Source organism: Acanthisitta chloris, unplaced genomic scaffold, assembly GCF_000695815.1.
Source record: "Acanthisitta chloris isolate BGI_N310 unplaced genomic scaffold, ASM69581v1 scaffold6641, whole genome shotgun sequence".
Taxonomy (NCBI): domain Eukaryota; kingdom Metazoa; phylum Chordata; class Aves; order Passeriformes; family Acanthisittidae; genus Acanthisitta; species Acanthisitta chloris.
Window position 1 is genome coordinate 108,680 of NW_008656395.1, and position 14,137 is coordinate 122,816.

At 36.1% G+C, this 14,137-nt stretch overlaps 1 protein-coding gene across 1 annotated transcript in view; it reads left to right on the forward strand.

Moving 5' to 3' along the window:
- LOC103811343 (catenin alpha-2-like) overlaps window positions 1-14,137 on the forward strand; it is a 143,901-nt gene that overhangs the window by 103,023 nt on the left and 26,741 nt on the right. The window contains exons 9-12 of the mRNA XM_009084310.1: window positions 663-776; window positions 4,127-4,308; window positions 7,043-7,148; window positions 10,095-10,229. Of these exons, the coding sequence (XP_009082558.1) occupies window positions 663-776; window positions 4,127-4,308; window positions 7,043-7,148; window positions 10,095-10,229 (537 nt within the window). The remainder of the gene's footprint in view (window positions 1-662; window positions 777-4,126; window positions 4,309-7,042; window positions 7,149-10,094; window positions 10,230-14,137) is intronic.

Below are 14,137 nucleotides of genomic sequence, written 5' to 3' on the forward strand. Positions count from 1 at the left end.
CATAGCACCAATAATGGAGACAATATGGTTTCAGTTTAGAGGTTGAGGCAATTGGCCAAAGCACTGTATCTGAAAAGAACCATGTGAGCTAACAAGATAACACAGATTATAAACTTTACATTTGCTTCAAAACTGATTGACATAATTTACAATTTTTCAATAGGAAATCTCTAATTTGCTTTGAAAACCTTTTGTTCCAGGATGTTACTTGCCTTTTCCCAGGTATTTACTGTCTCTTTTGAAGATTACTTGTAGCTTCCAGTAATTTAACAGTATTAGTGTCCATTTATATATGAAATAACATTATTTTGAAATGCTATGTTCCGGTTGTTAGTGTTTCTAAAGGATATTTGTTCCTGGAAGTGCATTCTTCATGTTAACAGAGTTAAGAGAAATCTCAGTAAGAAAAGCTGTGGCAAGGTAATGACAAATGCCATTTATAAAGAAAACTAGAGTTGAAACAACTTGTTTTTTAAGACAATTCAATTTTAGTTCTTGACTGCTTGGGCAGACAAGTTAATTTAAAAGGAAAATGGAACAACATTTCCTGGGCAAGTAGTCAGTGAAATAAAACTTACTGTGCATACGATTTTGTCTATATCCTTTTTAAGCTTATCATCTTCTCTCTTTGAATTTCTCTCCCTGTCTCTCTCCCTCTCTAGACCCCCGAAGAGCTAGAGGATGATTCAGACTTCGAACAGGAAGACTATGACGTTCGCAGCCGAACAAGTGTACAGACTGAAGATGACCAGCTTATTGCTGGCCAGAGTGCAAGAGTGAGTATAAACCCCACATAACTCCATTAAGTGCCTGTATAGCAAAGGCAAAGTCAGTGATTTCCAATATTCAGGGTCGTTTAAGAAAGGATGGGACCAAGCTGACCTAGGTGTTGAAAGTTTTTCATGTCACACGTATTTGAGTAGCACTGACTTTATTGAATGATCTTCCTTAGGCTTTTGTGATCCTTTTGTCAGCTGTTTGCTCCAGCTACTGCTGTAAGAGAAGACTTTGCAGGTTTGTAATGTGCTGAAACTGTGGGAGTAGTCAGCAAATTAAAAAAAAAAATCCCATCAGGGCACCATGTGCTGTATACAGAGAAATCTTACATTAGTCATGTTTCCCAGTGTGCAAACCTGTCAAGAAGATCTGTTTAAGCTACCAAGTAGTCCCTGTAATTTAATTGTAATTGAAGACATTTGCTACTGAGTCAATGTAATTTTACCAGGGTAATTGCATCATGATAAACTCCAGTCATTGTGATTTGTGACCTTAGCTTGTGCATGGGGATTGCAAATTAAGCTGATGAGTGCTTCAGGGGTCACAGGTGCTGGGGAAGTGAAGTTTGTTAACACTCAGGAATATTCCTGTTAACACTCAGGATTATGCCACCCTCTGATGAATGTTTACTTTTTACTGAATAGGCTGCTTAGCTCAGATTATTAAAATAAAAATTAGAATATAATTTGGGGGCAAAATGAACATGACAGTATATTTGACTGGAAAGAGAGTTTTAAAAAGAACCTTAAACATTTTCCAGCAGAGAAACAATGGAGAACTGGCAATTACATGAATTATTTTCGTGGCTGTTTTGCACGTTTGTGGTTTTTTTCTGATATGTTAGAAGTGAAGTAATGTACTAAACAAGAAACATCCTACACACACACACTCATACACTAACAAAAGCTGGTAACTGGAGTGGGGATTTCTGATCCTGGATTCTGGAAGAGGATTTATAGGGCTGAGAACCTAAAGAGCAAAAGGCAACAACTCAGAGGACTTGGACAGAGGAGTTTTCAGCTGCCAGAGGAAGACCCCCAGTAGGCTGGGACTTGACACAAAGTTTTTACACCCTGAAAGAAACAGTAGGGTAACAAAAATCTAAGAGAAACTTACTTAGAGGTATGGGAGAAATGTGAAACATGGATCCGGTGGAATGGGCAGAGGTTTCTTTTTGTCTTAAATTCATTTCCCGGAATATTGAAAATAGATGACAAATGAACCATACCTTGTATCGCAAAAGATGGGTTTCTATCTCTGCATCCCAAGTTTTGTCCTTACACATCAAGGACATAACATTTATATTCATTATCATCTACATAAAGAGAGACAGATTGTAGGTCCCATCCCAGAGAGCTGGGTGACCATGAACTGATGTGGAAAACCATGTGGTCTGGAGAATTGCAGAATGGTACATGGGTACCTTACTCTGAAAATGATGACAGAACTGTGTTCTGGGTGCAGTTGACTATTGTTGGGTGATTTTTCTTTGGTTTAAAGATCATAAAGACCTGTTTGATGTATTCAGAGAATTGACTACCGAAGTCTCAGGTACAACAAAATTGAGATACAGTACAGAGCATTTTGTCAAATTTCACAGTCTTTTTCATTATTGTTTTTGTTACATTTAGGACTGGGTAACCTGTCATCATTTCTTAAAGAAAACCAAGTAAAGGCTGCAGTAATTTTGTACTAAGAATTGAGTTCACCTAGGGACTTAGGAGTCTTAAATTCTTTTACATTTATTGCAGTTATTATTACTGCTGCACTTAAAACCTTCTGCTTTGATTAGCTGCACACTGTATAAACATAATATATTATAAAGACAGTTCCTGAATAGCATAGATTGGAATATGTCACAGGAAGCAACAAAAGATGAAAACCTAAAAGGAAAACATGCTCAGCAGAAGCTGCCCAGTTCCCAGTCTGGAGTGACTCATTGCAATGAGTCTGCTAAGCAGAATAGGATCTTACTTGAACCTTTTCTGTAGAAAAGATTAGAAATATTTTTATTTGTGGAATGTAATGGATTTGTTTAATATGCTTACTCCATAAAGCTGTTAGTATTTCAGCAGAAAGACTTGTGTTGGTCTTCAGTAGAAATAAAACTGGAATATATGAGCTGCATTTGCTGTAGGATATAGCTTCCTTGAAAGCACATCAGCAGCTGGAATAGAAATACTAAAACGCTGTATAACAGTTTAAAGGGTGTGCAGGTGAAGCTGCCACTGAAAGAAACCACAGGCAAGACATACAGATTGACTTCCCAAATTTTACTACTCCTGTGACAGTCTCTTAACTTTACAGTTAATTCATCAGTTCTAGCACTTTTGTGTGTATTTCATATGTTTATTTATTAGCTTGACTTACACTGCATTTTTGTGTGGAAAGACTATTATGCTAACATTTTAAACTGCTGAGTTACATTGATAAGGCCTAATTAAAACTCGTGTTGAATTTTAATTTGATTAACTTGCAAATTTCTCATTTTCTGATCTACTGTTTATAACCCTTTTTAATTTCAGTTTTGGAAAAGGTCAATTATGAATTTTTAAAAGCCAGGAGCATTTTAAGAATATGTAGGAAAAGGCTTCAGCTGATTGAAAGTGACATAAACAAGAAAAAAATGTAATGACACTTAAGTATGTCACACCCCATTAAATGCATAATGTGGTCTTCAGAACCCCTAAAGCCAAATAGTAGCTCAACTTGAAATCATTTTTGGAAGTGTCCATTTGATTTTCAAAAGTAATTATTATAAATTTTTAGGGTTTTCTTATTTTGGAGGGGGCAGGGAACTTTCTGCTTTGTTGATCTTGAGGCATATTAGCACCGATATGTGTAGTGCCTTTTTGCATATCTTCCAAGAGACAATTAGAACACTAAATATCATTAAAAGATGTTACAATTAACTTCAAATGTATTATCTTGTGTGTCATAGCTTATTTTAGTCTTGAGTTAATCAGAAAACCTCTAGTTCAAACAGAGTATGCAACTAGGGAAGGCACTGGCAATTCAGTCTGCCTTTTCCAATTAATGTCATTCATTTTGTTCTTCCTAAAAGTTAAGATTTAATAGGAATTTAATCCTCTTGTATCAGCTGGTGAATAATCTATATGTCATGATATCATAAATGTAATTGTTAGCATCTTGAAAGTGTAAAAAGAGCTATAAATATGCTGTGAATTTGGTTTTGTCTGTCCTAAGAGAATTCAAATGCCTACTGGGTTTTGCTTAGTATCTTCAACTCCCATAAAAAGAAACTCAAGCTGGGCATGCCATTTGGACTGCTGAAAATGTCTGGTTTCTAGCTTCCTTTTTTCATGCCCAACTTCTGTTTTTTCTCCAGGCTATTATGGCTCAACTTCCCCAGGAGGAGAAAGCTAAGATTGCTGAGCAGGTAGAGATATTCCACCAAGAAAAGAGCAAACTGGATGCAGAAGTGGCCAAGTGGGATGACAGTGGCAATGACATCATTGTGTTGGCAAAGCAGATGTGCATGATTATGATGGAAATGACAGACTTCACTAGGTAAGAACAAAATAGCCTGTGCTGAGGAGCTCAGATATGCTACGTCTTTGCTTTTTTATTCAATTTGTTGCCTATTGAGATGATTTGCTGTGTTTTCGGGGATGCAAAGTCAACTGATACACGTCATACATAGAGGATACAATTACTCTGGATATTTCTCCAAATGGGATTAATCACATGAAAATTTTTTTGTGAATCTCTTTTATTTGCAGATCATCTTGAACTTCAGCAGCAAAGTTAGTCTGTGACCTTACCAATACTCCACTGACATTTCGTTTAGTACCCATCTAAATGCATGTGCCTCTCTGAACTTTCAACATTTCAGTACAATTTGTGTCAATCAAAAATAATGGCAAAACTATTTATATCATTTTGATCATTGAACTTCTTTCCAAAAAATCCCAAATGAAATGACACTGTTTTGATCTAGTACTTTCTGGGAGCCTGTCAGTAATGATTTCTTCGTTGCTTTCATTTCTTTTCTCTATTAATGTCTTGTTCTTCTCTAATTGCAAAGCATCAAAAGGCCATTCATTAATGATGTACTGTAAACAGAATTATTTTGTTTAACTATAGTCATATTGTTAATCACACCAGGGAGAACATTTTGCAAGATTCTTTGAATTACACATCCCCATCATAAATTAAATTTTGTTCGGTGTTTATTTTGAATGGGAGTTCAAAAGTTTAAATGATATTTATCAAAATGTGATTACACAAAACTGGACAAAAGTCTTCATGTTTTTCTTCTGAAATAAAATCAGACGTCCCTTTATTCATCTCTCCATGTTGCCCAGAGAAGCTGTGGCTGCCCCACACCTGGAAGTGTTCCAGACAAGGTTGGATGGGGCTTGAAGGAACCTGAGCTAGTGGAAGGTTTCTCTACCCATGGTAGGGGTTGAAATGAGATGATCTTTAAGGTCCTTTCCAACCCAAACCAGTCAGTGATTCTATGACTCCAACTGATCACATGCCTTGTGTCTGGAGACTTCAAATCATGTCAGAGGAGATACAGGGTTCACACATACCAGGTAGATAGACAGATAGAGAGATAAGAGCTGTGTATAAATACCATTAATTTTCAAATGACTGTGTATTTGCATAGTTAGTTAATTGGTAATAGGCATCAGCAAACATTTTTGTCTCTTTTAAATTTAATTATGTATATAGAAAGTTTGCTTACTTTGATAGATTACTGCTATACTTGTTCCAAGCTATTGTTCTCTCCACTTGTTTGTATTTCTCTCAGTTTTCACCTTTACAAGTATTTTTTTTCAGTAGATTCATCACTCGTGAATATCAAACTGCAGGGTAGAACCTCCTGTGAAGGATGATATTTTAAAGGATTCTGAATTACTTTTGTACTTGTATTGTCTTTGGGTCTCTGATCTTTCTGCCCAAAAAACAGAGTGAAAAACTGCCCAAACAGTGTCATCATTTCATGGAAGGAAGAAATAATGTTCTAAACCCAGAATATGAACATTTCTGCACCCTCCTGGACAACCTTTGATACACTGAACATGAAATTGAAAGTTGTGTAATTACATTTTCTAGAATCAAAAGAACAGAACTAATATGAGAATGAGAGAAAACTACTGTCACATATGAAGTAAATAAAAAAAGTATCAAAGTGCACCTCAGTCTGCATCAGATTCAATAACAACTTATTTAATATATTCCATTAAAACAGAACAAAGCCTTTCACACCTTTTTGGTTGACTGTAACTTCAGCAGTGTTAAAATAGAATAATTTTTCAAATGCCTGGAGTTTGTGACAATAAGATCTGCTCATGTAATTAATGTAGAAGTATAGAAGGTCACCAAGAAGGATTTTTGCTGCAGTTTGAGTTCACCAGAAGTGGAATACTTGTATTTCATGATCTCTTTAAGGTGGAAGTGAAAGCATAGAAAGAAGATTAAAATGGAAATATGTTTTGACATGTTATACTTGGCATTATAGATGAAAATAAAAGCAAAAATAATGCAATATTGTGCTTAGAAAAATTGCCTTCTGTTTCATCTTGAAAAAAACGTTTTATCATATTATGATTTTCCATATTTAAAAAAAATGAAAAATGAACTCACTTCCAACTGAGCCATTCTCAGGAGCAGCAGCAATTTTATTAGTACAAACACGATGGAAGTTTTGAGTCTGAAGCAAACGACTTTTTACTTTTTGTCCTAATATATATTGGTAACTTTAATGTATAAAATCAGAGTTTTGTGCACCATCTTCAAAATATAGTGAAAGATCAGTCTTAAATCTAATTATACATGTTTTAAGTGTAACATTTGGTTATGCTTTGTGTATCTTTATTTTCCAACAAAAAATCTACTAAAAAAGGTGTTCTAAAATGTGAAATTCTTGTCCTAGACATGACAGGCTTAACATTTAGCACTGGCCTGGGAATCACATCATTTTTAAATAGTTGTGTATTCCAGAAAGAACATTGGCTTAATGAGCACTTAAAAATGCATATACTTTTAAGTACAGCTCATGTGCTTGAAGGCACCATCAGACTAAATCGCTAGTGAGGCATTTTGTAAGGGAGAGGAAATACAGCAGACCAATTTCTTAATCAAGCTATACTAAAAAGTATTTAAAAGGTGAAATTATAATAAATTAAGAAGCCATCCTTGTTACTATTTTAAAATTATGCACTGAACATGGTCACTAAAACTGTTGCCTTTCATGATTTATTTAGATCATGCATAATTGTCTTGTATTTCACAGAGGGAAAGGCCCCCTGAAGAATACATCAGATGTCATTAATGCAGCCAAGAAGATTGCAGAGGCAGGATCAAGGATGGACAAATTGGCACGGGCGGTAGCTGATCAGGTAACCACAAAAATGAGCAGAAATATAATGTGATCTCTATTGATGAGTTGCCTTTTGCAGGAAAAGGTTATCTTTACTTGGCAGAAAATTACCTGCTGGAAGTTTTGCAGTACAGGAAAGTCATAAACAAGTCTCTCAAAAGCTCAAAAATACCTGACTTGTTCTGCAGTCTTACTTCTGGGCCCAGGTGTTAGGTTAGAATTAGACTGATAAGACTCATTTATGTTGGAGAAGACCTCTAAGATTATCGAGTCCAAAATATATTTGTTGCTAAAAAGTCAGTAGACACTTGGGTGTTCTGTTACCCTTGCCACATGCCTAGGAGCCATATTCTTTTCAGCTCATTCTTCTAGTAATTTCCCTTGATATAGCACTTCTTTGAGGTTCCCTGCCTCCCTATCAAGGTATTTTGCTTTCACCTTACAGCCCTCTGGTTCATGTTCAATGGTCTGTGTCCTCACTCCTATTACCAAATTCATGTCACAACTGGAAAGATAAACTTGCTGTATATACTTTTTCAGATTGGACTATCTATCCATCTAGAGAGCAAAAGTCATCATATTCAAAGTCAAAATCCAAATTTCAAATCCAGGTCCTAGGCAGCTAATTTTAGATTCAGGCAAATTAAATTTGACTATTTTTTCCCTTATAAAATTCCTATAGTTTCTTTCCTTTCATTGTCATCAAGAGAAAATTTGCTGTAAGTGGGAACTGGTAGCTTCCTTGTTTCTAGTCTTTGTCTTCAAAATAAGCATGTCTTTTCCTTCTTCAAGTTAGAATGTAATAGTGTGTAACACGTCCTGCCACAAAATATGAGCCAGAGTGGCAAGAAACCTAAAGTTTCTAATTTACCTATAACCTCCAAAATTTTGGGTTTAGGTTTTCTTCATTATCAGCAAACATTTTTTCCTGGAGTTAACCCATTCCAATCCTTTGAATGTAGCATCTGTTCATTTTAGCACAGGAAAGAAGAAATCCGTCAGCTGATGAAATTCCTAGTCTGCAGTATTTGCAGAGGTGGAATATTTTGAAGAAAGAAACACAGAGAGACTCGTTATGCATTGGCTTGAATCACGTTTTAAAAATCTGAAGACTGTAGCACCTTAATAATAAACAGTGAAATCACTTTGAGAATGAAACATTTGTCTTAATGCTTGCACTTTAATGACATTTCACAGAACTTTGGAAATCCTCGTGCAATATAGACTTTTTGTGGACAGTTGCAATTTTAATTATTTTTCCAATGAAGGAGTTCTTATATTTTTCCCTTCAAGGTGCTTATGTTTAAAGCCTTGACAGCTCTCTAGAAGTCTTGCTTTAAAGTTCATTTCTTTCAGTTCGTAGACTTCAAGAATAGGGTAAATATTTCTGTATTAAATCGGCACTGATGGGGAGAAGAGATCTCTTAGGGGTTCATGACTGAAAGATGTGGCAAATGTCTGCAGAAGAGAGGCTTTACAGCATTGCTGTAAGTAATGGGCAGGTTAAACCTAACAGCCACAGTGAACCTCCAGCTTTGTTTATTGTTAGTTTTAAAGGGAGAGAAAAAAGCAATGTGACTGCTTTCAGGGTTATAGACAACAATATATACAGCTACTTCACCATGAACATATTCCTTGCCAGCATTAGCTGTTGGGGCTAGAACAGTCATCTCATGTCAGAGCTGTGATGCTGTTTACTCATGTGTGTTTAATTCTATCAGTTTTTCTTGAAATGCTCCGATAATGTTTTTTAAAAATTGAGCATAAACTTTGTAAGATGCAAAAAAGGCATATTTGGAATCTTTGTTCCCCAAGCTATGAATTCAGAGAACATTGTCAGTCAGACTTTGTTGGGTAGCCCCAAAGAGTATTTATTGGAGACATGCTGTTAGCAATGGACCCTTTTAGCACTGTTTCATCAGAGTGAATTACTGAGGTCTGTTCTCTTGAGGCAAGGCTTTGAATATTAACTACCAGACTGTTGTTTATTATGCTCTTGATACTGTGGGGGATGATGCAGTTTCTATTAAGAGTCCAAGAGACTATGAATAAATTGTATTTGGGCCTTTACTAGTTATACTGATTATAAAACCCTCACAGTCTAGCACATTTGACCTAATGTAATCTGTATCAACACACATTTGAGGTGCACAGCATCCAAAATGTTGCAGGACTGTAGACAGCCTTCCCTCTAGTATAGAGAAGTATCCCTTAGACATGCAGAGGGACCAACTTAACTCACTGTGTTCTTGAGAAGGGCTGCAATACTGATGTCATCTGCTGAGAGAAGCTGCAATATGTCACTTACACTTGAGTAAATAATTTCTTTCTGACACAGATGAAGGTATTTATGCATGAACAATCAACCTGCCAGATCTGCCAGTACCAATCCCAAGCAGCCTCACCTCTGCCTCTCAACTCCTTAGGGTGTTAGTGAGAGACCTGATTTCTGGCAAGCCTGAAGCAAAGCTGTGCCCTCTGAAGGTGTGCACAAACACCAGGGAAGCTGGCAAGACCGACAAGAGCTGGCATTACAGTGGATGTAGTCAGTCAGAACTGGGTTTTTCTGGACGTTAACTGGTCCATGTTGTATCAACTTCTGCACCCAGCAGGCAGCCTGGAGTTTCAAGTTAAATTTGGTGTTTTGCCTGCTTAGTGGAGGCTTCTGTTTTGTACAAACTCTCCCCCACCAACACAGAAAGCATATGATTTTTATTGGCTTTCATTAGTGTCGGACAGATGTTTCTTCTTTTAACAGACAGATATAGTGTATCTTCAAGCTACAATTCATAAATCTTGGCTTAAATGAAAGGTAGAATTTGAGTTTTCACATTTCATCAAGTATCTCGTGTAAAGATGAAGAGAAATGGATCCACCTAATGCATACACATTACCACTATCTGATTGCCTGTCTACAATCACATAAACTCAGCTACATCTAATCAAACATTTCTTTTGTCTGTAGTGCCCAGACTCAGCCTGCAAACAGGATCTGTTGGCCTACCTGCAGCGCATTGCCCTGTACTGCCACCAGCTCAATATCTGCAGCAAAGTGAAGGCAGAAGTTCAGAACCTGGGAGGAGAACTTATTGTATCAGGGGTAAGCTGGGATTTGTATTTAGCCATTTATGTTTCCCATGTAGCACTTGAAAGGGAGCATTTTTGATTGCAATAATGTACAAAACAAAAATCCACTGATTCATGAGCAAGTTTTTTTAAAATGTTATCACCATTATTCCAGGCCTTACAACAACTTGTGTAGAGCAATTTGATTTTCCAATTACCCTTTGTTTATACTAACCTTGTAAAATCTTCATTCTTCCAAAAGAAAAGTAATTTTATAGCCTAGAAAGTCATTGCCAAGCTGTGAATATTATAATTATTTGGAGCTTTTGTATATTTGCTCATTATAAATCTTTTTCCTTTGTTAGTACTGGTAATTTCCTTCCTCTGTGCAGAAGCCAGCTCTGTATGAAGTGCATATTGTTAAGATGGTGATGACTAATGGGGTTCATTCACTCAGGTTCCAATGCACACTAGGTTTAGCAAAAAACTCTGGAAGGCCAGCAAAATATTTTAGATTTTGCTGCACGTGCTGTTTTCAAATACTATTGGCAAGCACAATGATTATATGCTCTAACGCCATTCAGTGATTACAGTTATGCTCAATGAACACTATGAACTTTTTACACACACTTTTTCTTTTTTTTAGAAATAAAGACAGGAATATGCAGCAGCAATAATATTATAAACAATGAGGTTTATACATTTTTAAGCTATTTTTTTCTCTCCAACTCCTAATGCTGGCCTTTTTGCCTCTGGGAGAATACTAGAACCAAGCAGTAGCAATTGCTGCTCTTCATGATTTTCAAAAAAGAAAATGTTGTTCTTTCACCCTAGAATTAGCCCCATGACACCTTTGTTATCCTCTAACTCAAATACACACCATATATATGTAAATGTATAATATGTTTCACTCTCCTGAGTGTGTTTTCAAAACGATGGTGATTTGTGAGACCCAAGATTCTTGAAGCAAATTGTTTTCAAAAGCAGTTTTGGAAAAGCACCCTTTCATTGTTTAAGCCCAATCAAGTACGAAGATTATTAAGACAACTAACTTGTGCCCTTCATTCCATCCATAAGATTCCCCAGTGGCATCACTGGCCTTCCTCAAACATATCAGAAGTCAGAGAAAATGTTCTCAACTACATAACATTTTTATATTTTTGCAAAGCACTATAGAAGGTCTTAAACATTTGCCAGGCTTTCTTGGATCAAACATTCTGAAGTCATACATACAATCCTAAAAGGAGCTGCTTAAAGGTTCCTGTATCTGTCCTGCAATTGGTCTTCACTTCTTGACGTATGTACGTATGTAATTTTAATACCTTGATCTTCCCACAGCAATGAAAAGATCCTCTTCCCTTTTCCTGATATTAACGGCGTGATCTGTCCTTGTATCACTGACAGCTATGCTGCATAGTAATTGCTATGATCTTTTCTTACCTACTGCCATCTGGGTCCTGCTTTTCATACCCATTGACTTGTCATATTCATCTCTCTATAACAATTACCCAAATCAGTGCTTCTACCAGCTTGGCTTTTGTGGTTGTGTGTGTTTCTTTTTCAAGTCTCTTTATTCAGTGTATGTGAATGCTGAATAAGCCATTGTGAATCTATTCGTACTGGAACATCACCATCCGTTGTGAAATTATAAGTGGCCAAACCGCTTGACTTCATCATTTCCAGTCTGGCATTGTTAGCATCCGCTGCTTACCAGGCTTCATCACCATTGTGTTTCTGTTTGGTTGGGTTTTTACAGTCAGTTGCAAAGGCAAAACTAGCTTCAACCACAGAAATTATGTGGGTCTGTTCCAAAGACTCAGTAGTACTGATGTAGAGGAAATTTGAAGATTGCCCAGCTTGCTTCTTCTGCTGGTGCTCTGAACAGGAGGTGATATAGAGTTGAACTCCTGTGCATCCCTTTTTGAGAGCATTATCTTATGATCTGACGCAGCACAGTTAGTACAGTGCTTTCCTGATAGTGTTTTCCGAGCTGTTTATCTTTGAGGTGCTGGGTACTGTATGCTCCTTTGCTATCCAGAGATCTGGTATCCAAGTGCACATCTACATCTGCTTGTCTACTTGCTGCTTCTGCTTCCATCTTCTTCTTCATTTTCTCTTGGATAGCCAATTACAAATAAACAGTATTTTATTTACTTGAAAATGAAATACCATTATTTGGCAACTTGCATACAGTACAATGTTAGACATACTATAGAAAACAAGAATTCAAGCTTCCCAACCTATGGCTATGAAAGTGAGTTTATATGATTGCATTATATTTAAGTGTTTTGGTGTAAATATCAAGCACTAGAATGGTTATTACAATATTGTAATTTACTACTGTGTTTACAAGGAACCACAATTATAATTCAGATCAATCCAAAAGATCACTTACGATTCAGAACTCTTATGGGGAGTAGAATCTCTGTTGGAATTTTTTCATTATTAAGAATATTAATCAATATTTATAAATGAAATGAATGTTTGCATATGTATGTTTGAATCTATGTGTAGGCATAAGGATTTTATATAAAGAGGAAAGAGACATAAAACCAATTAAAATCTAAAAGACAGATGAAAGCTACCCCACAGTTCTTATACTTTTGTTAGAGAAAAATATGTTGCAACAACTTCAAAAATACTGTGTACATAACATATAATGTGCTGTATATCTTTGGATGAAACTTGCTATTTCTTTTTTCACCACAAGATTCAGTAGTTCAGTGTGGTTTATCTCTGAAAATAAGCATAAAGCTGATCTTGTTTGCTTTTTCCTCTATAGATTGATATGATACTAACATAGCATATGAAGGGGTCCTTTTTGGCATCAGTGACTTTGCTGCAAATAGGAAAACAGATCAAAAAGTAAGAAAATGTCACAGTCCTGAAGTGTAAATTATTTCAGTAAAGGAAAGAACGCACTGTTGTTTTCCCTTTTTTTCTTCCGTTCCTTTTTCCCCCAGCTCTTTTTTTCTCCTTTGATCTTTCCCATCAAACTCCCTCCATGCAGATAGCAAAATTATTTTCACCCAGTAAGACCGGGCAATTGGGAGTTAGCATACATCAACCTAACCTCATTAATATCAATGGAGCAAGGCCAATTTAGGTTGTCTGTGGACTTGGCCCTTTATGTTGCAAGGTGAGATTCTTAAGTCCTTATTCTAATTGAGTTTTCAAAAGTAAAATAAGGAAAAACTATGTGGTACCTGTTCTTCAGTCAGGAGTTCTGTAAACCTGAAGAAGCTAATAGGGAAGAAAGTAAGCAGAATGATAAATAAAAGCACAAAGAAATTACTATCAAAAATTGCAAAATATTTTAAACATTTCTAATCTGTGTAGATGATACCCTTGTTCCTAATAAAATTTTCTTTGACCTTGGTCAATAAAGAGATATACGTTTTATAATTTTAAATTTGAATATTCAATTTCTAGTTTCCCTCTAAGAGTAAACAACCTCCTTTAATGAAATTACAGAGTAAAAGCACTTCAAAGTAATTTGCTTTGTCTCTTGCCTTAGTTTATTTAAAGTACTGTGTATTTGCTTCATAATCAGTTGCACTATTGTATCAAAATGAATCCTCTGAGGTGCTGAGCGTTCACCACTCTCACTGAAGTAAATCCCATTTACATATACTTAGCTCTTGCTGATAGATAGCCTTTTTGTGGTAGCTACTTTTGTTCAATAGAGTTGGTTTTAACGATGATGTTTGTTATTTGGATAAAAATTCAGACTGCTAACTCTAGGGCTGCTTTATTTTTCTAATACTCCTGTCTGCCTCTTGTTAGCAAGAGCATTACAATAAAGCAAATCTATATATTAATTTCTTACTCCAGAGTAAATATCCACTTGTTCTGTTTACTGCTGCTCAGAAACTGATCAGCTCATTTACCTACTGCCCATTTAGGCTATGAGATGGCATTTTTTTTAAATTCTTGTTTATG